At 40.5% G+C, this 23152-nt stretch overlaps 1 protein-coding gene across 1 annotated transcript in view; it reads left to right on the top strand.

Moving 5' to 3' along the window:
- LOC126409139 (solute carrier organic anion transporter family member 1C1-like) overlaps positions 1-23152 on the top strand; it is a 55387-nt gene that overhangs the window by 7405 nt on the left and 24830 nt on the right. Inside the window, exons 2-7 of the mRNA XM_050075090.1 lie at positions 683-855; positions 12044-12185; positions 20675-20807; positions 21344-21465; positions 21540-21686; positions 22302-22400. Of these exons, the coding sequence (XP_049931047.1) occupies positions 760-855; positions 12044-12185; positions 20675-20807; positions 21344-21465; positions 21540-21686; positions 22302-22400 (739 nt within the window). The 5' untranslated portion in view covers positions 683-759. The remainder of the gene's footprint in view (positions 1-682; positions 856-12043; positions 12186-20674; positions 20808-21343; positions 21466-21539; positions 21687-22301; positions 22401-23152) is intronic.

The following is a 23152-nucleotide window of genomic DNA, read 5'->3' as shown; positions in this document are numbered from 1 at the left end:
TAGATGTTGGAAAAAAAGGGAATAATGACCTGTACCTGTTAGTCTTACTAGGTAAATTAAGACAAATGTCCACTTTACTTCCACCAACTCACATGGCGTGGGCAATCAATGGGCAGATCACTGACAACAGAGTTAACATGAGGGCAAATATCAGAGCAGCAGTACTGTCAGTATTGGTGATAATCTGACACATATTTTCACCCTGTTTACAAAACCTTTCCACACTGAATGAGATGTTCTGGCTTCAAAAGCAAACAGAAGTTCACCATATTACCAAATCAAATTTCATCTCAAGTAGTTTCTCTATGATTTTAGGTTAAGATCTTGATCTTACCACACTTCAAAACCCGGGTTTATGCTTCATAGCTCTTAGTCACATGCTCTCAGTTACGAGCTGAACAATACAACAAAGTATGTAGTTGTGATACATTGGAATGTTTAGCTCAGAGATTTTGATGCTGCGGCTCAAAACAGTTAACTAAATATGAAAACCTTTTATCGTGAAAAAGTGCACCTGTGTCATTACAATGTTTAGTTGTGATTTAAGTCTTAAGATCTCTTTAACACACACAGACAGTACTGTTTGTGTGTCAGTCTACCCTCTGCATGCTGCTGCAGACATGTTTCTGTTTTTGTGCTGAGGATGAGAAGTGGGTCACATGCTTGAATTATCCATTTGCAGGGTTGCATGCATCAGTGCCAAGAAATTGCATTACGTGGGAGACTTCTGCTAAGGAGACACAGAGACGTTTCTGGAGGATGGAGGTGGGAGCTGAGCAAGGACGTGCACAGAGGAACGGACGCAGTGACGCCGTGGCCAGAGAACCGCGCCCCTCTCCCTGCACCAGCCTGAAGGTACACAAACTAACATGTCTGGGATGAGGGAGCTCCAGACATCTATTTGTCATGTGCTGTCTGTGTGTAGGGGAGAGGTCACGTGGTCTGGTAGCATGATGCCTGCATGCAGTGGTGTGTGTATAAAACAAAATTACAGTCCAACAAATCATTTCCACAAGATTGATGTGTTTGTCCACGAGGAATACTGTAGTTTTTCTGTATTATTATACAGGCATTCATTGGACGCAGAGGAAATGAATGCTTCTATTCATCGACACCCTGTAGCGTCTAATATGAGATTGTCTGGCAGGTACGCACCTGGCAAATATACCAAGCACTAGGTCTGAGATTTCAGAGGTTTTGCTGATGTTACTAATGTAATATGCAGAATGAGGGGCCTTCTGTGCTCTTAACATACATACTAATGTTGTTTTTTAATGCTATTATTAGTTGTGTGAGGTGGCTTCTGTGCTATAACCATGTTACTTGTTGATAGTTTAGGACACACTGTCATTTCTCATCACATGCTAAGATTTGCATCATTGCTGCTACCACACCTGTTGTTTCTCACTGGGATATGTGTCATTGTAGCTGGTCAGAGCCACCATTTGTCTATCAAAGTGTATCATGGGCTAAAAAAAATGTTTTGTAAATACCAGGATGTGTGCCACTCACACAGCTCTAAACAGTTGCTTTATTTCTAAACACTGAAAATATCCATATGCTGTGTAAGCTATCATGTTTTCCAGCCCCCACCTGCTGGGCGATTGTTTGTTAACAGGAAACCCGTCTATTGGCACTTATCTTCTTGGCACTTTTATGTCGAGCCTTGCCTTCTCACAGAACTCATTTGGCAGAAGGCGAGGCTGTACATTGCTGATGCTTCCTTCCTTCCTTTTGCTCACAAAACAAAATTTAATAGATCCCATCTTTTTATTGTTCTTTGTCGAAGAGTTTTAAAGTTCACTTTTGACCTTGGAAAAGCGGTTGGCAAAACAATCTCATTTCAAGGTGAGAGGTAGCTGCTGTTCTGGATCTTTCGATTATATCACAGAATATCAAAGTCCTGCTCCAGCCAGTGATACTTCCTGTTATTCCATTAACGTTCTCTCTCAGACAAAGAATTAGGGTGCGGTTAATAGTTTGACGTAATCTATTACCATGGCAAACAGATTGCTGTTATATCATATGTGTCAAAGCGATAGCATGGATATTAGCGTGGATAGCTTTAGCGGTAACTTCTCATATCAGCAGGAATTCAGTTCCATCTGAGTGACGACCAGTTAGCTTTATTTAACTGACAGTTGATGTGGGCAACTATATTGTTTGCTAGTTTCTGTAACACAAACAAGTTAATGAAAAAAAAACATTTTAAATCAATATTTCTCAACAATTTATAATTATCTTTGATGAGTAAGTTAGCCATACTGTATATCACCTACTTTGTATCAAACTGGGCTTTCACTATGGGGTCTTAATCACCTTGTCAGCATCTATTTTGCCAGTACCAGCTGGCGTTTGCTTAGCAACTTTGTCCCGTACATAGCCTACTGTGTTATGTAAATGATAACTTACCAATATTTCACTAACTCGGTGAAAAAGCTGAAGTTTCATAGCGCCTTGCTGGTCCAAATACTGAAAAAAACTATTCCAGACATTCCCAAAATGAAAGCTCACTGTCTTGTTTTTGCCTGTGACTCACACAAACCTACACCTTATGTGTACTGCAGGTGTAGCCAGTAAAAAGATACATTCAGTGGTGCATCCGCTCAACGAATTGTTCACAGGTATTTCTTCAATGTAGCCGAAATACAACATAAGTTGACCAGCTAGCTTACGTTGGTTTTGTTGCTGTGATGCATGACAGTGCACCTGTGCAAGCATGGAGGATGATGTATGACCTACAGCTTCTAGTATAGACCATTTTAGGGCCGATGTCACAATGACGTCATTTGGAGGCAAGACACGACTCGTCACCACAGGGCTGTAGGCTAAATAGGAGTCTTAAAATGTCATCTTGTTGTGTTATTGGGAGCCAGAATAGAAGGAGTCATGGCTCAAAACTTTCATTTGATCTCATAACAGATGCCACTGCCCTTCAAAAAACACTATGGTTAAATGCGAGATGAAACGACTGAGCGGATGTGATTATTAAAAATGCACACATGTAGCCTTCAGCACCACTTCATATCAAGTTAAGGAAAAAGTATTTACTGTTGTAGGGATGAATAACATTATGTGTATTAAGGGTCATCATGTCCACCTAATCAGAAATTGGGGAAGTATTAACAGGAATATTGAATTTTTCCATAATGGCTAACTTTTTAGTGCGTTAGCTAGCGTTAGCTTTGATTGCAAAACAAACCGGAGGAAACCGTTCAAGTGTTGTCCTCCTTTGTAAGATCGGCAGAGTAATCAACCACAAAGCCGGTGTTCTGACAAATAGTGCTACCACTCAGAATGACCTACTAACACAAACTGCGCATTCATGGTGCATTTAAGTGACGGAAAAAAACAAACACCAAAACCATACCAGGCGACACAACCATACTTTTAACCACATTTATAGAGGTAGTAGCATATTCTGATGGATAATTCCTACCCTATATCTGCTTTTAACCACATTGTGATAGATATTTCTACCTGACAGAATGAGCTGCTCTACTTTTACCTAGAACTTGTGGTCTATTCTGATAGATTATTTCGCTACTGGTAGGTCATTCTGAGCGGGTAGCTCTATTTGTCAGAACACCGACTATCCCACCTTCAGCAGTCCTGTCAAATCATCCATCCACTGAGTGAGAGCCTACGGGTAGGCCAGTCTGATCCCGTTGGTCAGTGTTTACTTTTTCCTGGAGAGTGAATGACCTGACATGGTGTGTTCGTAAATTCAGTCTGACGCTCTACACTAAAATGAAGAAAGGGAGCCTTAACGAACGGTTAACTTCATCACACATTCACTCCATTCGGTGCTCTGCTGCTCTGTCTCCACAGACAGACTGCAGGGAGTGCGCTCTGCCACTCAGAGAGTGCGGCGCTCTGGATAACTGAACGGTACATTCTGACAATGCTCCGATTTGACAAAAGCTCCAGTTTGTGCCAGAGTGCACTCAGTCACCCGAAATGAGTATTTCTGAATTCACCACTTATATCATCTTCCCCCATTGTCTAAAACAAGCCAACAGAGCTTGCTAGCTCACGCTGACTAATTTCTGTGGAGAATTGTTTTCCCTCCAGCTAAGCCCCGCCCACCAAACATCACACTGTTTACTAACAGTAAAAGGGTTTATGGTTGTCTGTCATTTTCCTGTTTTAGCAACAACTTTTTTTTTTTTTTCTTGAGCATAAAATTAAATTTCATGTCATAAAATGGTGTGGCTTATCAACATTGTCAGGAAATGCCTTAAGAGAAATAGGAAATATCATAAAAATGCCAAAATACACTGGAGTCAGCAGATTGAGGTTGCTCAGTTGTTCTCAGCACATAGAGGACTTTTCATTCATGTTTACTTAAAGGAGTCTCAAAATGCATTCTTGACTGTAAACAGCAATTGACAAACCAAGGTCCATTTAGTAGCTCTTCTGGAGATGTTGATCATACCACATGATCTTCACCAGAAGCTGAAGTTAAAATCTATTTTGTCCTAACAAAGGTTCCAGTCATTTATCTGTCTGTCTGTAATGTGATGCACGTGCAGGAAGTGCTGAGTAAGTATCAAATATAACTTTTGTGCAGCTTACTGTCATGAACATAGCAGAAAACAATATGGCTCCTGTTGTGACTTTTCCATTTGAAGAATGACCTCTGATAAATATAAAGCAAGGCAATGTGCTTTTGAAAGAAAAAATGACATATTTATTCTCACAAATTACATTTAAAATTCATAAGCAACAAAATGCACCAGTGCTCAGTTCAATACACTCTTCAGTTTTGCTGCTGTAACCTCTCTTGGTCTGATATGATCAGTAGCAAAGGATGACCAATGTTAGCTCATGTTACCATATGATGTTAGCGTATGACAGACATAACTGAATTAACTTGCTGACTTCATGGCTTTTTTTCTGTTATGCTTTCCAGCATTTTATGTCTGTATTAAAAAGCTGTCAGTGGAGAGATGACAGGAAAAGAGGAAACAGAGAGTTGAGTAATGACGTGCAACATAGGTTGACAGCTGGATGCAATCGGAAGATTTGGTTTGTGGGTAGCGCCTTAACTATAGGCTACCAGGGCAAACCATTACTCTTCTTTTACCTTTAATTAAATTAAATGATTGAATTAAATGCTAATTTTCACTTCTAAGTGCAGTGGAAGTTGATTATTAGTATCTGCAAAGATGGTGCACGTGGTACTGAAGGGCAAAGGTTAACACAATTTAGGTTTAACATTTTCCAAAATAGCCTTTTTTAAATGGCTCTTTAAAGGGGGCATATTATGCTTTTCCAATGTTACAATCTCTGATGTTCATGTTAAAGGTGGCCAAAGATTCAGATAATGTGGTAAATTTATGTAAAATCTCTGTGCAGCAACCTTAGGCTGTTCTGAATACTCTGTTTAATACTTCTGAGACAAGCTGACATCACTTCATGATGGATTTTTTTATATGGTCATCTGCTCTGGGCACTTTATTGCTAGTGTTCACATCAACCTGGTCGCACTCCTAAGCTGTCAAAATATGGCGCTTGGGCAGTGACTTGCAGCATCGGACACTGATGAAAAAGCTGTCCATTAACGTTGGCATGAGACATAGCTGGTTGCCGTTATAGTTTAATGGCGCCCAGCAGCGTTGGGGGAAATTTGGTGGGACAAGAGTGCAAGTTAAGGTGGCGAAAGTCCAAGTGGGGCAGGTGGGAGGGGTGGTGGATGGGTTCAACAAACATGGACTTTTACCCAGGAGAGTGGTGTTTGTGTCTCATAAAATTATTAAGCCAAACCCTGTTCTTTTTTCCTAAACCCAACCACGTGCATTTGTTGTTGAAGGAAAAAAAAAAGTCAATTTGCAGTGTTGTACTGACGTAGTGCGTCTATTTTGAAAGAGACTGTATGTAAACAGTAAATTTCCTGTAAAAACATCAGTGTATTTTGAGAGAAGACAACGCATGTAAGAGGCAGAACTTGACACGGTGTCCGAGAACGTCAACAACCAACACACCCAGGGTACCTTGCATGTTGTATCTGGACATGGAAAGTCCATGACCAAATGTCGATATGTGAAGAGGTCGGAGTGAGAATGCGTTGACATTATGAACACTGTAACATGTAGCTACATGCCAGCATCAGGGAAATATGCAATCTTGGTTGCTTATGTGCTGTTGTTAATTTCTCCCTGATTTGGGATCTTATTCCTGCTGCAAATGTAGGATAAACCTTTTTCAATTTAAAAAGCTATATCCAATCTCCTTGTAATATAGAAAAAGCACAGTCTGTCATCCTAACATCATTGATTCAACAGGTAGAACCAAACCACAGCTAATTTAACTTATCTCTCAACAAGTTAGTACAAAAAACTTAAAATTTCATTGTGTTAGTAGAAGTCATCTAGATATAGAGATCTGTGAATGAAGCAAACCTAAGCTACTGGCTTTTTACTTCAGCAACTACATGCTTTTTAACAATACTGTTCCTATTGTGTCCTCTTGTTGCCATAGTGAAAATGTCACAATTGTTACTTATGTTTCTTTCCTAGAAAATGAGGCAGAACATGATGTGAATCTCATTGTTATTAATAGACCACCTCAGTCTCTTTCTTTTCTTTCTCCCACCTCAAACAACCTTCAAAAAAGAAAAAAGTCCAGTTGGCTGAAAGCATATCTTCTGCTAACGACATGAAAGTTAGTAAATCCCTGAATGAGATCAGACACTCTTGTTGCTTTTTCCCCACATGAAAGTGATGTGAGACAATGGTGTTCAAGCAGCTTATCATAATATAGACTGCAGTGGCAGGACAGACTTGTATTTCTTCTCAGAATTGTTTGGTTCCCTGACCGGCTGGGTGGGACATGGCACAGCCTGTTTCAACTCTAATTATGGGCTCAGTGTTATCCTCTGCTTTTTTGTTAATTCCAGCTTTTGGTGCTACAATGTCCCAGTGTTTTGTTTTTTTTTAAATATCTCATTTGTTTCTTGCTTCAAACATCATCTCAGAACTCCCTAAACACTTTCTGATCATGTAACGTTTTTTATGAGACTTTTTTTTTCATTTCTTGGACATCTCTCTAACTGTGTTTGTGTGTGTGTCTGTGTGTGGCAGACTCCTGGTGTTAGTCTAAGCGTATTAGGTGGGTGACATCAATGAGCTAAGAACAATAGCAGGTCGCAGGTCAAGAGGCTTTGTTTAAATTTCAAACAGTCTTAGTGTGAATCCCTTTTCAATGATCTTTAGTCACAATTAGGCCACTGCTTATTTGGCACTTCCCAAAAACCAATTAAAATAACAGAGAAAGGCATATTGTACTCTATTGTTGCAAATTCCAATATGAGCAAAACAACATTAAAAAAAGATCCACTACTTTCTTTAATCATGACTTATTTAGTAAGGAAAGGAATGATTTGGCTGTTTTTCTTGGAGTTAGACGAGAAGATGGATACCACTGTCATATCTTGAATTTGAATTTGATGAAATGATAGCCCCTTCAGATGTAACATCTCATTTTCAAGGGTGTCCTCGAGAAACAAATACAAAACAAAAACATACAGAAAAAACTGCATTACATAACAAACATACACTACATATACACGGCTACAGACATCTCGCTCATCTCTCCCACCCACACCCCCTGCCCTCAGCAGTTGTACAGGAGAAACTAGAACTGGATATGGTGACCTTGAATAGTAGTATATAATAGTATATAGTACATAGTAGTTTTCAGTACAACATTTTAAAAACATGAAAAGTTGTTTTGAGATGTGAATATGGAGAAGTCCTTCAGCAGTGGAAAGAGGTCACAGATCTTAAGAAAAGAGGAAGATTATTCCAGTCAAAAGTAGCTTTTTACTGGAATAATCTTCATCCAACTTCTTTGAAAATCCTGGGGACAAAAGGGATATCGCATATGTCTAAGGGGAAATGACAAATTTAATGGGGTCAAACCCTGTTTCAAATAGGAGGGACAATTGAAATGAACACATTTAAAAATGAATTCAATCCCGTGAAATAGCCCTCTAGAGTTTGGCTGCAGCCAGTTCAGTGATTCATACATGAAACATTAGTGAGTTCTGTATGGACACCTCAAAACAAATCTACAGACTTATACACTACATTAACGGGTCTAAGATGAGTGTCAGATGTGTTTTGATAGACAATGTCAGCATAATCAATAAAAGGTAATATCAACAAAATTAGTCTTTTTCTGACCTGAAGTATAAAACAGTTAATTGATCGATAAAGAGAAGTCAGACAACCATACACTCTTCTAATAATAAAATCAATAGCAGGCTAAAAGGAGAGTTCAGGGTCAATCCAAAGTCCAAGAATCAGCTTTGTCAAGAGGTGATCCATCATCAAAATGAATATGCAAATTAAGGGGATGGAAATGGTTGTTTGTTGTTATGAAACCAATTTTGGACCAAGTTAACAGTGAGCCGTACAGAATCTTGGATTTGTAATATATCTGAGTTGGACATGTAAATAACAGTGTCATCAGCATACAAATTGGTGTGGCAGTTTGAACATACTTGAGGTAAGTCAATAATAAAAAATAAAAAAAAGGAGTTGACCCAATACAATAGAGCTTGTCAAGGGGGAGGTTGTGATCACCATATCAAAAGCTTTGGAGAGATCAATGAAAATGGCACCTGTAACCTGGCCTTTATCAAAGGATGAGAACACATCATTAGTGAATTTTAGAAGAGCTGTCCATTAACTAACTCGGCTCTGTCCAAAGGTAACAAAATCCATTTTTATCACGTTATTTCTAGGGTTTTTTTTCAGCACTCTAATGGGAACTACTGAATAAGACCACAATTCCACTAAAAATAATTAACAAAAAACAGACCTAATGTGAGAGGGATGTGTGACGTCAGCCCTCTGAATTAGCTTTCAGTTCTCATTTCCTTTGAAAGTAGTTTTGTTTCCGTCATAGCACATTAAAGGGTTACAGAGGATGAGTCAAATCAAAGAAAAGCCATGTCAGAGGTTCAAAAGTGTCTTTCATTATTCATAATTATTTTTACAATCATATGTTTCTAAAGGACTCTGTAACCCACTCTGGTACAAACAACGTCAGTGTGGGGCGTTAAATAACTGAACAGGCACTAGATAATATCTATTAACTGATAGCCTGCATGCTATTTCCGAATATTTAAACGGTTTTACAAATCATTTTCTGCAGCATTGATTCATCTGTTCCATCTGCACTTTCTCTCTTACTGTTAATGTTACAGTCGTTCTGCTGTTTTCTGCTAGTAATCAAGAAAAGAAAAGTTGTTGTTGTCACGTTATAGCCTCGTCTTTTTTTTTTTTTTTTTTTTACATTAAATTTGATAACGTCAATATCAGTTCCGCCCCCATGGTATCAAAATTTCTATCAGATATCAATATTTTTCAAGTTATTGTATTAAAGTTACAAATTCCAATAGATACTTCATGCTAAGCTTGAATCAACAAAGACATATTGCACAGACTCAAACAGTTTAAAATGTAAAATGTGATGCCAATGTTAACTTAATTCCTACTGATAAAAAATATAGGGGGGTTGGAGGAAAGCAACCACTGGATTTTCTGACAATTCATAACTTAGATTGTTTATTAGCTTCACATAAAGTTTTTGCTTTTTGTTTTGGAGGGAAACATAAGTGTATGCAGACCTTCATGTAATGTTAATCCCCAAGGAAATGCACATGTGATGAGCTACTTTTGTTAATGCCCCACAGCTAGCACTGCATGACCTTAATGGACGTCTGTTTGCATTGATCCGATCATATCATGTAAAGGGCACTTAACGAGGAGAGGTGGTGCATGTATAAGACGAGTTATTACAATTACAGTAAAGCTCCTGATTATCTTAGAACTGTTTTCATACTTGCTGAATACACTCAGACCTTCTCTTTCCCTCTGTAACCTTTTTAAATGTGGTTTTACCAGCACTGGTAGTAGTCAGCTGCTTCCAATTCAACCACCACCCTATGGTTAAAAGGTCAAATTGTATCCTCAGTGTTAATTATTTTCACTTTACGAGCAATTTTATTGGGATATCCTATAGGCGAATAATACTTCCATCTCCTATGGTATGTCTTTGCATGATCATTAACGTAATGTGACTCTCATGTGCGTGGGTTTTCTCACGTCAGCACTTGATAGCCAGTAAGAGGACGGGATGTAATAAAAGAACCATGACCAAGGCCACAACCGTTACTTATTTACAAGCACTCAGGGAGCCTGAAAGAGATTACATTATTATATAGACAACACAAAGGTTTTATTCTCCTTCTGTCTAAACTCTGCGTGAAACCACTGCCATTTTGCTGGCAGGGGAAACTGGCAAGAAAGGAGTGAGCACTTATTTGAAGTAGATGTAGAGAGTCAATGAGGAGAAAAGAAATAGAGAAGTGTAAGGAAAAGAGAAGAAGAAGTGCTTTTTCAAAATCACATTTTGTAGGTTCCCCTTAAGCATTGCTTTAGAAGATGGACACTTTCAGATGGACTCTATCTGTAAGCATGTGGATATGTTCATTCTAGTAAAAACCCCTCGCTTATTCAGTATTAGCCTACATTCATCCAGCTATTGTCTAATTGGTCTCTTTGTGTCTTATTGATGTCAAGCTACAGTCTGACAGCAAAAGAAACATTTGGTTGCCTACACTGATTAACATAAATGAGTAACTAGAAGTGGCATGCCCCAATTCGTTGCATGTTATGCCAGGGTTGTTATGGTGGCTCCTGTTTGTGTCTGTTTGTGTGTGTGTATTGTCAGAGCACTTGTTGCGTAAATAAGCATGTTAGCAAATGTGTTATTAAGACCTCAGTTTCAACTTTTACAAATCTTTAATCCAAATCAGTGTATGTACCTTTTGCTTTTTCTAACATGTTTTAAAGATAAATACTGAAACAGATCATTAGTAAGATGATCTGAGCTCTCTATGCCATCGGTGTGACACAGAAAATTATGTATGCTTTATACCTTACATTATCTATGCTATTTGCTGCTATGGGCAAGGAGAGACAAACATGTGACTCTAGATTAGATTAGACTAGTCTATTTCTGACATATTTCACAGAAGTCTGTGTTCGCTTTACGAACGAATAACCCTTTAAAGATTTATTAGGTTAGGTGTGAAAGAATCTGAAAAAGTTGTCGTAGAAAAAATAATTATTTCAAACTTTTGGAAAAATCTTGAGTATACATTGACTATTGCTCATGAAAATCCCTAAACATATCTAACATTATATGAAATATGCTCTCTGTATTACTAATTTACAGTCTATTGCTGCGCTATGTAAACATTGAAATGTATCATGTGGTGCACATCGAGCCTTGTGCAAGTCCATCCTAGAGATGCAGCCACCTAGAATTTCGCCTCCCAACTAAAGGCCTATTGGCTGCCAGACAGCTGGCAGTCAGCTCCCAACCAGTGGTTTCCTGACAGGGCATGTCTAGAGTCCACTATCAACACATACAATCTCATCCCAGCCAAGGGCCAGGCAAGGTCCCAGTGGGGATCCACCACAGATTTGCTTGGGCCCTATCACAGACAAACGGAAAAAATGCAGGTGTCTGGATCTGTGCATGGATTACCCTCCTTCTTTTATCAATAAATTCATCCATTTGTTTGTCTGGCTGTCTTTACTCAAATGTAAGCCAGTTATTCTGTCTTTGTTCTTGGCAGTTCATGCTATCTGACCTACAGTTTGTGTTCATCTCCATCCCTCTCCTCCCACTCGACAAGCTTCAACTCATCTAAACACCATTATTCTTGTGATGCTGGCACTCGTGTTAATTAGGGAACGTTGGAGCGGTAAAAGTAGGCTAATGAGGGGAGTTCATGCATCATAGCAACTGTAGTGATATCACAGTGCTTCTTCTGTTGTTCATTCCCTGTGGACAAAGCACAAGTGTGAACCTCACACAATCAAGTTACTATTAGTAATAATCAGGTTAAAACACTGCATTTGTCTGACTGTATTTTCATGCTCCGCTGCATTTTGATCTAAATTCTCTTTCTTTCTTTGTTTCTTCTATCTCCTTTTCTCATCTTACTCTCTTCCCCCAGATGTTTCTGGTGGCTTTGTCCTTTGCCTATTTTGCAAAGGCTCTGTCAGGGAGCTACATGAAAAGCACAATAACTCAGCTGGAGAGGCGCTTTGACATCCCCAGTTACCTAATAGGTGTCATTGACGGAAGCTTCGAGATAGGTGAGTAGGCCTGCCTGTCACTGCTGTTATTTTGTTGTTCTGTTCGCAGCCTCTGTTTCATGCACTCCCCTCCCTTCTCTTTTTCTGTCTTTGGGCCGGAAATATGAATGGGTCACAGAGGTATTCAAGCTGCAGATAAAGGATTCATCAGGCTTCCCAGAAGAGGACAGAGGGGTGTGTGTCTGCGTGTGTATTTGTACGTGTGTGCCTAATGAGTCATGGTGTCGAGCAGGGACATAACAGGCTCCAAGCTCTCCTTTTGCTATGGACAGCTGGACTTTAGGATTTGTAAAGTTTTGTTATGCAATAACCTCTCTATACTACTACTTTATTCTCAGCTTACCATTCGTAATTTACACGGAAATCAAATGGCATTTCCCAGCTTTTATTAGACATGCAATTAGCTAGGATACGGACCCTGCAGCCAGTAATAAAATAATTTGTTGTGTAAGCACAACACGAAGTAAAACATCACATTCACCCTTCTTTTCTTTGACTCCATGTCCAACTGATTTTATTCCACACTGGTGATTAAGTTATTTAGGGATGCATAATGTTTCAATAAAAAAATGAGAGATGGTTGCAAAAAAGAAAGAAAACACACACAAAAAAGTGGATAAAAAGCAATTTTCCTTGTTAGAGCCAGTAATATCAGCCAGATACTGTATCTGTATCTATGTATATGTTGGCTCACTAGTGACAAGAAATTGCTGCTGCCACCTGGAAATTGTCTGATTCATGAAGCAGCTGCTTTTAAAGAGGAACTGCACAGATTTTACACATCAAGCCTGTAAGACTGCATATGTTAAAAAGGTTGTATAAAGTCTTCTGTGGCTCCAGAGGGAGCTGTATGAAGTCTGATACATGTTCTCAGTGTCAGTTGGAGCTGAAGGCTACAAGCTTGAAAATGAATACAAAATGGGGAATGTGGAGTTACCCTGAAATCCATTACAAGTCGGAAGTTGATAATTCTGATTGGGTATTCCTGACTTTTGATCTAAATGCATCCCAGAGCATCGCTTCAGGATGGACAAACATGGACACCCGCTGCAAACTTATGTTGCTATGTCAAGTCTCTTAGCTTCACAAGTATCTATAGCGGACCTACATCACACCAACAACACCATTCACTAACAAAGACCACGCCAATAGAGTTATGGATTTCAGAGGGATAGAAGGATGTGGGTTGAAGGAAGTAGGGAAAAGGATTGAGGGATGTGGGTTGAACGGATGAGGGTCGAAGGGATGAGGGTTGTGGGATGGAGGGATGAAGGTCGAAGGAATGAGGGTCGTGGGATGGAGGGATGAGGGTTGAAGGAATGAGAGATGAGGGTCGAAGGGATGAGGGTTGTGGGATAGAGGGATGAAGGTCGAAGGAATGAGGGTCGTGGGATGGAGGGATGAGGGTCAAAGAAATGAGGGTCATGGGATGGAGGGATGAGGGTCGAAGGAATGAGAGATGAGGGTCGAAGGGATGAGGGTTGAGGGATGGAGGGATGAGGGTCGAAGAAATGAGGGTCATGGGATGGAGGGTCGAAGGAATGAGGGTCGTGGGATGGAGGGATGAGGGTCGAAGGGATGAGGGTTGTGGGATGGAGGGATGAGGGTCGAAGGTATGAAGGGATGAGGGTTGAGGAATTTGGGATGAGGGCTGAGGGATGTGGGATGAAGGGATGAGGGTCGAGAGATGAAGGGATGAGGGTTGTGGGATGGAGGGATGAGGGTCGAAGGTATGAAGGGATGAGGGTTGAGGAAGATGGAGGGATGAGGGTCGAAGGTATGAAGGGATGAGGGTTGAGGAATTTGGGATGAGGGCTGAGGGATGTGGGATGAAGGGATGAGGGTCGAGGGATGAAGGGATGAGGGATGTGGGATGAAGGGGTAAGGGCCAAAGGGATGAGGGTCGAAGAGATGTGGGTCTTGGGATGGAGGGATGGAGGGATGAGGGTCGAAGGGATGAGGGTTGTGGGATGAAGGGATGAGGGTTGAGAGAAGCAGGGAAAAGGACTGAGGGATATTGGATGAAGGGATGAGGGTCGTGGGATGGAGGGATGAGGGGATGTAGGGACAGGGAAGGAAGGAAGGTTGGGGGAATGATGGGAGGAATCAGGGTCACAGACAGGCGGAGGGTGGAATCTGATGGTGGTCCGGTGTCGGCTGAAGGGAGGAGGGCTCAACGGAACCAGGGAAGTTGAGAAGGAGTGGGGGAGCCATCTCTTTGCCTGTTCTACTATGAATAGAGCCCCCTGGTGATTCCTGTATTCTGTGGAGAGAGAAAAGGGAGAGATAACAGCAAAAAGAAAAACAAAGAAAAGTGTTTTATTGTGGAAATGGATGAGACTGAGGCATGGTCTTTGTTCCCCAACTTAGTTATAAAACTTCATTTACTGAAGAGAAACAGCGTGGAAACTAAGTCGACTGTCTCACTCATCTTTTTTTCATTAAAGCAACATGCAACAGCTCAAAATGGTGTAAACAGGTGCAGAACAAAATAGTTTGAACCACAGCCAATAGCATAAAGTTGTAGAATTTGTGAACATGTGTTTTTGGTGTTACAGTGAAACACTACAGATAGTAAAAACAGATGGAAAGCTAATTCTGCTTGGTTAACTGTGGTTGCTGCTATGTTGCTGCTATGTTGCTGTGCCGTAAGGTGTGTTTACATCAGCAAACTACGGCTTGGTGAATCTTGCCCAAGTTTCCCATTTGAAATTTTACCTTGAATGACCTCTCCATCGCACTTTTTGGTGTCTGAGGTAGTTTTTTCCTGAGTTCCAATTAAAATGCATTGCAGGGTTAGAAAGACGTGAGCTTACCAGACCTCTGTAGCCCACTCCTCATCTATGCTTGAGGCTAGCAGCTCAAGGCTACTTACTCACTATACTAGCATAACACACCTGAATATCCAGTTGAACTGTTGGTGGTTTAGTTGCATTGTGGGTAATTTAGGTGACAGGTTTCGACAAGGAAGACGAATGTGTGGAATAAGATTTTCCTTTTCATGTGTTTTAAGCTAATTTTTGGCTTTCAGGTACCACTTGTCCTGTTGGTTGTACTATGACTTATAGTTGGATCAGGAGAGACAGAAAATGAAGTGAAGATAATACTTAATACAGAATATGAGTTTATAGATTAACAGATGATTTGTATTGATTAAGACTTAACAGAAGTCTTCGGCACTTGGACACCAGAGAGAAATATTTTGCTGCTGACTTCCGAGGTGTATGAGGCTGATGAATCCGTAAAGACTAGGTGGTGATGGGGAGGTGGAGGGTGCGCACGACGGCAGCACGAAAGAACTATGGCAGAAAAAGCCATATTTTAAATGAGGAGCAGTAAGATGATAGGCTGACAGAGAAGGTGTGTCACTGTGTTAGTGGTTGATTGTGAATCAGCTGATGACTCAATTGACAGCCCCAGACAATGACAGCTAGAGAGAGTGAGTGAGCATACCTGCAAGGAGTTAATGGCAGGGTGAGAAAGAAATTACAGCGTTTACTAGAGTTTCATTTGTGTGATATAGCATTAAAGTTTGATTAAAATTATTTGACCGCCACAATTTCATTTTTGAATGTACAGATAGTGAACAGATCTGGCTTGCAGCATGCTGTAAACATAGGCTACCACAACTACTGTACATACTGTATGTAACTTATGGGTCCTCCTATCACTGAACAATTCTTGATGACATTCAGCAAAGTATGGTCCCAGATTGTCCCTTGACCAGTTTCTAGGCCAGTTGTGTAAGGCTAATCCATTCAACCTAAGTGTCTCTTGTAGGCTATAAATTATACATGTCACGAGGACTCTTTGTTGTTTTGTCTGGCCTGGCTCTCTGTCCCTGACTTCGGCCAATGCTGACTTCCCCCAGGCCATATACCCTCCTCTCACTCCCCAGAGCTGCCATCCTCAAACCCTCCTCCAGATGTCATCAGACTGTCTTGCCATTCCTGCTCACCTGACAGCCCCTCCCACCTACACACCTGTTGCCAATTTACTTATCAGTCCTGCAGTTAGCAGGGCTCCAGAGCCCCGACATAACATAGCAAAATGTTCATTAGAACAGAAACGGTGGTGCGTTCAACACCCTGCTGCATTAAGGTTGTGTTACGCCTTTTAATACAACGAGGTCTAATTCAGTTCACTTCAAAGGGGCTTTATTGGCATGGGAAACTATGTTTATATTGCCAGAGCAAGTTTGAAATAAACAAAAATTCTATGTACAATAAATAACAATCTACCAGAACACCCACCAAACAAGAGAAAACGTACCTCAAAGCTTGTTGAGCCCTGTTGCGCACCATTGGGCATTCAACTTCAGCAAAATGGTACACATCAGTGTCAGAAGGAATTTGGTCCTGACTTTCCCCGCCTACGTTCACTCATTTGTCCTGCACTTTAAAACTGTCCCTTTCTTACAAACATTTTGCCAGGTTGTATTCATTGCCATGCGCTTCTTGTCTGTGTGTCCTAGTGTCTATTATCTGTAACCTGGCCTCTGAAAGTTATTACCTGCCTCTTTGAATCTCTATGTTTTTGGACTTTGTTTTTCCTCGCCTGTCCCTCATCTGATCTGTTTCCCCCTTTGAACACCTGTTTGGTGAAAAGCCACGTCCTTATAAATAATTACACTTTAATAGTCAGTCTGCATTGTCTGCAGTTGGGTCCTATCCTGTTACCCCACACACAACAGTTGTTACAATAGGCTGCATAGCTTGCAGAGCGAGATGAAACCCAAAGAGACATGAATCATATAAGATAAGTCGTCATCTACTATCAGCCATTCTAATTCTGTTCTCTTGCTGTTGGGGAGGCGGTTATGGCCCATGATAGTAGTAAAAAATCATTAATATTTTTCTTCAATAACGTCATGGCTGAGTGTGCAACCTGCTGTTACTCTGATGGAGGTGGCGTGTATCTGCTAGACCGCAAAGGTGAGGACAACACCTCCAACGCGGTCAGAGCTGAATACCCCGGATCCCTCTCTCCCTCCATATCTCTCCATCGCTCCGTCTCCTGTGAAAGCTGCTCCTCTCGCGTGGCCTAGGCAACAAGCTTTTTCTATAGGACCGTTGCCAGGGTAACATGGAGGCAGAGCAGGGCAACGTGAAGAGGAAGGAGAAAGAGAGGAAAGTGCAAGAAACAAGAGAGGAGAGCAGAGCAGATGGAAGACAAAGGATGAGAAGAGGGAAATAAAGAATAATAGAGAAGAGAAAGGAGAGTGGAGAATGATGGATGATTGGCTGATGTAAAATTAGTCCTTGTACATATGCTGCATGAATCATTCTTAGCGTGCACTTCCAAATACTATGCACCAAAATCAAAAAGCTAGAATAAATAACAAAACTATCACATATAAAACACAAATGAATAAGTTTAAGAGAAAACAGATACTTCCTGTTTCACTCCATGAAAGTACACACAGCCACCGCACTTCCGTGTGGTCACTAAACACTGTAATTACCATGTAGACTACTGTGTCAGATACACATTTCTTATAGCCACACACTGAGGTTACACATGTCCATTTCCTCATAATTACGTGACATATTTCAATGCTGCTGTCTCTCACACAAACACACACGACAGCAGCTGAAGGATTATTGAAGGGTTTGACGTCATTCCATCAAATTAGCCTTTACAATAGAAAAAGGTCAGGCAGCATGGCTTAAGCTTATCTTTCTGGGTCAGTTTTCCACCTCGTTTTCACAATGGAGTTTCCATGTCACCAATAGGAGACAAGATGCACTAAAAAGGCGATAGAAGGGAAATAGCCATGTTTCCATCCAGCATTGTTTAATTTTTATTCCGCTGTTTTTTGAATGATGTTTGCTGCTACATGCTGTAGATAATAAAAATCTCTTGGAGCATGAAGATAACGTGTGAGAACACAACCTCATCTGCCCTGCCATTTCATCCGATACTTTTCACAAGAAAATTGAATGCAGAAGTCATCCTACATGGCACATCAAAATGTTCAGACATACAATGATAATGATATGTATCTGCAATATGACTATTATACTGACTAAGGACTATAGGGGAAATAACCATAGGCATATATACGTAGACGCTGCATCGAGCGCTGAGCCGTACGTCAACATCGCCGCCATATTGGATGTGGCAAGGCTGCGCTGTAAACTAATACCAAATGGACTTAATTTCATAAAGCGCCTTTCTACAAAGAAATTTACGTTAATGCCTCTCGTTTATTCATTCACACACACACTAATATACTTGGGAAACAGCTAGGCACCAAAAACAATGTATTTGATCTTCTCAGATGGCTAAGTTAAGAACTTTATTGATCCCACACAGGAGGTAATTCACGTTACATCAGCTATAGAAAACAAGGTAGTACCGAAAAACAATACACAGTATATATATATATATATATATACACATACATATATATACTGTAGCGTCCGCCAGGACGTGTGGAAAGGATGACACAGTTATTTGGCAAACCACCGTTTATTACTGTAGTAGGCCGTAACCACGCCAAACAACCCACAAACAAGAACTTAGCTGTAACTCCAACTGTGCACTCCTGCTCTCTCCTCCAGCTTGTAACTCCAACTGTGCACTCCTGCTCTCTCCTCCAGCTCGCTCCTACACACACCAGCACGCAGCGGCCCTCATCCCTGTCACACTCGCACCCCGCCCCCCTACCTATACTCATTCAATCCCAAACATGCCATTAACTCACAGAACATTGACATTATAACAGAACATTTACTGCAGGGTCGCTACAATACACACATGTATATATATATACATATATATATATATATATATATGTATACATATACCTTGTTTTCTGTAGCTGATGTAAGGTGAATTACCTCCTGTGTGAGATCAATAAAGTTCTTATCTTAGCCATCTGAGAAGATCAAATACATTGTTTTTGGTGCCAAACTGTTCCCCAAGTATATTAGTGTGTGTGTGAATGAATAAACGACAGGCATTAACGTAAATTTCTTTGTAGAAAGGCACTTTATGAAATTAAGTCCATTTACTTGTATTAGTTTACAGCGCAGCCTTGCCCCATCCAGTATGGCGGCGACATTGACGTATCCCAGCAGTGGGCAAACCCACTCGATGCGGCATCTACGTATATATGTCTATGGAAATAACTGTTTTGATTTTTTTTTTTCAGACTTTTTTTTTTTCCAGCTTTGCTATCTTATGTTATTTTGCTAAAGAAAGCAAGTAAAAAGAAGACACATACTGTTTATTCAGCATTTACACACTCATCCCTCATTTAGTAGTATCACATTTTGACACACTGCGGCACGGTGGTGCAGTGGTTAGCATTGTTGCCTCACAGCAAGACACAGTTTGCAGAGTGGGGTAGCCCCTCTGTGTGGAGTTTGCATGTTCTCACCGTGTCAGCGAGGGTTTTTCTATGGGTACTCTGGCTTCTTCCCACAGTCCAAAGACAAGCAGGCTAAGTTAATTGGTGACTCTAAATAGAGTGTGCCAGTAAACCCGGAACTCCGTTAGCGCTTTTAGCACTTCTGGTTCTCTCGTCTAAAAATCAATACGTTTTTTGAATGGGATTTTGGTAAAATGCCTCAAATAAGGTCTGCGGTTAACAATAGCTTAAGCGAGTTTCAGGTTTTGTTCTACGACATAAAACACGTCAGTAAATATCCTACTTGTGAATTTTGAAGCTTTTATGTGTCGTAGAAAAGGCAGTTGCTAACAAATTGCTCAATACGACTACAAACCCTGTCGGGGACATTAAACATCATCACCCCCGAACAGGCGAGAGTGCTGGCAGTCCGCCATTACAGCTTCTTATTTAGCTTAAACAGTCCGATTTCCCCATTTTACAATGTTTTTAAAATAAAGCGGCCGAAATCAGTTGAAAGCTTAGTGGCGGTGATGTCAAGAGTCATGCAACCGTGGAGTAGTCATGTAGTCCGTTAAAGCCTAACATTAGCGTTTTACTTCTGGCGATCGCATTTAAGCTTCAAATGCGGTATGAAAGGTGTTCATATATGAAGATTATCTCGCTGAACAAAACCTGTAAGTATCATAAACTTGTGTTAGCCACAGAGCTTATTTTCTGACATAATCCAAAAAGCAACGCAAAAATCACATTCACTTTCTTTTCCGGGAACCAGCGCGATGCTAAACTTCCGGGTTTTGACGTCAGCCCTGGCACACTCTATTGGCCGTGGGTGTGAGTGTGAATAGTTGTCTATCTCTATGTGTCAGCCCTGTGATAGTCTGGCGACCTGTCCAGGGTGTACTCTGCCTCTCGCCCAATGTCAGCTGGGATAGGCTCCAGCTTCCCCGCGACTCCCAACAGGATGTGCAGTTATGGAAAATGAATGAATTTTGACACAAGAGCATATACAGAGCCACATCTGGATTACCCACAGTGTCACAAAAAAGCTGTATACCTCAAACGTAGTGAGGCACAGTCGCACTGCAAAACCCAATATATATTAATTCCATGTTTTTTCATGTCCCCCTAGGTAACCTGTTGGTGATAGCTTTCGTCAGTTACTTTGGAGCCAAGCTCCATCGGCCAAAGATCATCGCAGTGGGTTGTGTACTGATGTCCATTGGCACCTTCATCATCGCTCTGCCTCACTTCATCATAGGACGGTGAGTCAAAAAGACCCAATAGGCTACAACTACAACTACAGACTCAATCTCAGCTACTATCGATTACACATCAACACATCGATTACATCTGCACAGGAGCTACATAACACATGGCAATGTATTACTAACCAATTAGGGTCTCATTGACACAACATCCCATACATATGATGAGGGCACATTAGTTCCAGGAGATTTGTATCAGTACAACAGGACAACTTTCTTTTGTGCTATTTTTCATTTTCGCTGCTAACGTATATAATTAAGATAAGATAACCAAATGCCACCATTATTTTTCCATGATATATTTCTGTACCTAGTATAGCACTGTAATTGGGTCAGCCTATACCAGGTCAAACATGTTGCTGTTCCAATGAGTCTTGACAGTAAATGCTTCACATTTTCCCTACTGACATGTTACTTATGAAATCTACTTCCAGAAAGATTAACAAATTGTATCCTTTAACTAAGTAAAGGGAGTGTTTCATCTTTGTCCCCTGTATTTTAATTTATGGTTCCCTTTGCGTTTTTGTGTACAGCTATGAATTCGAAACGTCGGTGCGGTGGGTAGTGAACTCAACACTTAACCCTTCTCCTTGTCCAGTGGGCTCACCAGCAGACCTGACCCAAGATGGTAAAATGCCTCAAGTGCCAGCCAAAGGTGAGCTCTTATACACACATACACATCAGTGTAGACAAGTAAAGATGTCTGATTACACTCATCTTTTGCTCCAGGTTGTGAAGGCGAGTCCAACCTGTCGATGTGGATCTATGTACTCCTGGGAAATGTCTTGCGAGGGATCGGAGAGACGCCTGTTCAGCCACTTGGGATCTCTTATATAGATGATTTTGCTACTGAGGAGAATGCAGCACTATATGTTGGTAAGAAAAAGTTCATCCAATGGTAGAGATATACTTAATTTAGAACATACTTTATGACTGATGCACATGATCTGCAAAAAGGGATTCCTAAAGTGTGGATGTGTTTATACCTCCACCATAGATAAGCAGTGCACAAGGGTTCTATATAGACGCACCTACAGTTGAACATGATTTTCTTGCAACTTTTTTGACTCTGGACTGTACAACATTGTCAGTATTTATTACTGTCATCCATAATCTATGAAATAACCAAGATACATATGCTCTATATTGAGGAAAAAAGGCTTTGCTTGATGTTATAAGTTTGGCTGTAGCCCTCATGTGAAGCAGCAAAAACAGTCATCTCAGAGCACATAACAGTATCCTGCTAAAAGCTCTGCTGTGTGCAATGTTGTTTTGCCCAGATATGCTATTTCAGTTCTACAATAGCAGATGAGTATTACTGAGCAAGAACACGTTTACTTAGTAAGTCCTTCCCAAACAAATGTGGCATTAAAGCATGATTATAACATGGATATATTGTAAATCTATATGCAATGTAAGTAAGAATGTAAAATTTGTGGTGAAATGTTTTTGTGTTGTGTTTCTTTGGGTGTGTTTATCACATTATCCTAGGCTGTGTGCAGACCATTTCAGTAGTGGGACCCGTGTTTGGCTACCTGTTAGGCTCCCTCTGTGCCAAAATATATGTGGACATTGGATTCGTTAAAATGGGTGAGTTTAAACACAAGTACATGTCTATATTTAAAGACCAGACAATTATATGAATTAGCAGACCATCTTGACTGGTGGTTCCCAACTGGTCCAGCCACAGGGTCCAGACTTCTTCTTCATCATTAGTTTAAGGTCCACATAGTTTGATACATTCAGTGTCATACTTCTATTTGGCCATGCCGCTGAGTTAGTTTGCTGTCTCTGTCAAGGATCTGTCCGTTAGTCACTAACTCTACAACAGGAAATGGTACTTGAAAGCTCTGGAAAGTCACTTGCGGTCCATTCAGAATGGACCCGCGACCCACTTTTGGGCCGTGACCCACCAGTTGGGAACCACTGATCTAGATACCCTAGATTCCACATCAAGCTTGTGTGAATAGATTTGTAAAAAGTGTTTGTTTTTACTAACATCATACATCATATTGAAGCTTGACCATCTTAGAGAGCCTATTAACTCTTGTTTCATAAAGCAATGGTTTGATTTGTTGTCAGTCTGTATCATATTTACCTTTAAAAGTCACTGTAATATTAGTGACAAGAATGAGCAAATAGAAAATAACTTTTCTAATACTGTCATAATGAATTATTAGAATACACTACTCTAGTATACCAGTATGGGGTGCCATTTGTAAAGTGGCTCACGCTGAAAATAACATCAACATTTTGCCACATTTAGCTTCAAACAATGTTTAAAAAAGTGTTGTGAATTTTTTAACGTCACCCTTTACCACATTTACAGCAATATTTGTTAA

This window comes from Epinephelus moara, chromosome 2 (assembly GCF_006386435.1).
Source record: "Epinephelus moara isolate mb chromosome 2, YSFRI_EMoa_1.0, whole genome shotgun sequence".
Classification (NCBI taxonomy): Eukaryota; Metazoa; Chordata; class Actinopteri; order Perciformes; family Serranidae; genus Epinephelus; species Epinephelus moara.
Note: the sequence above shows the minus strand (reverse complement) of the source record. Positions and strands in the feature narration are given on the sequence as shown.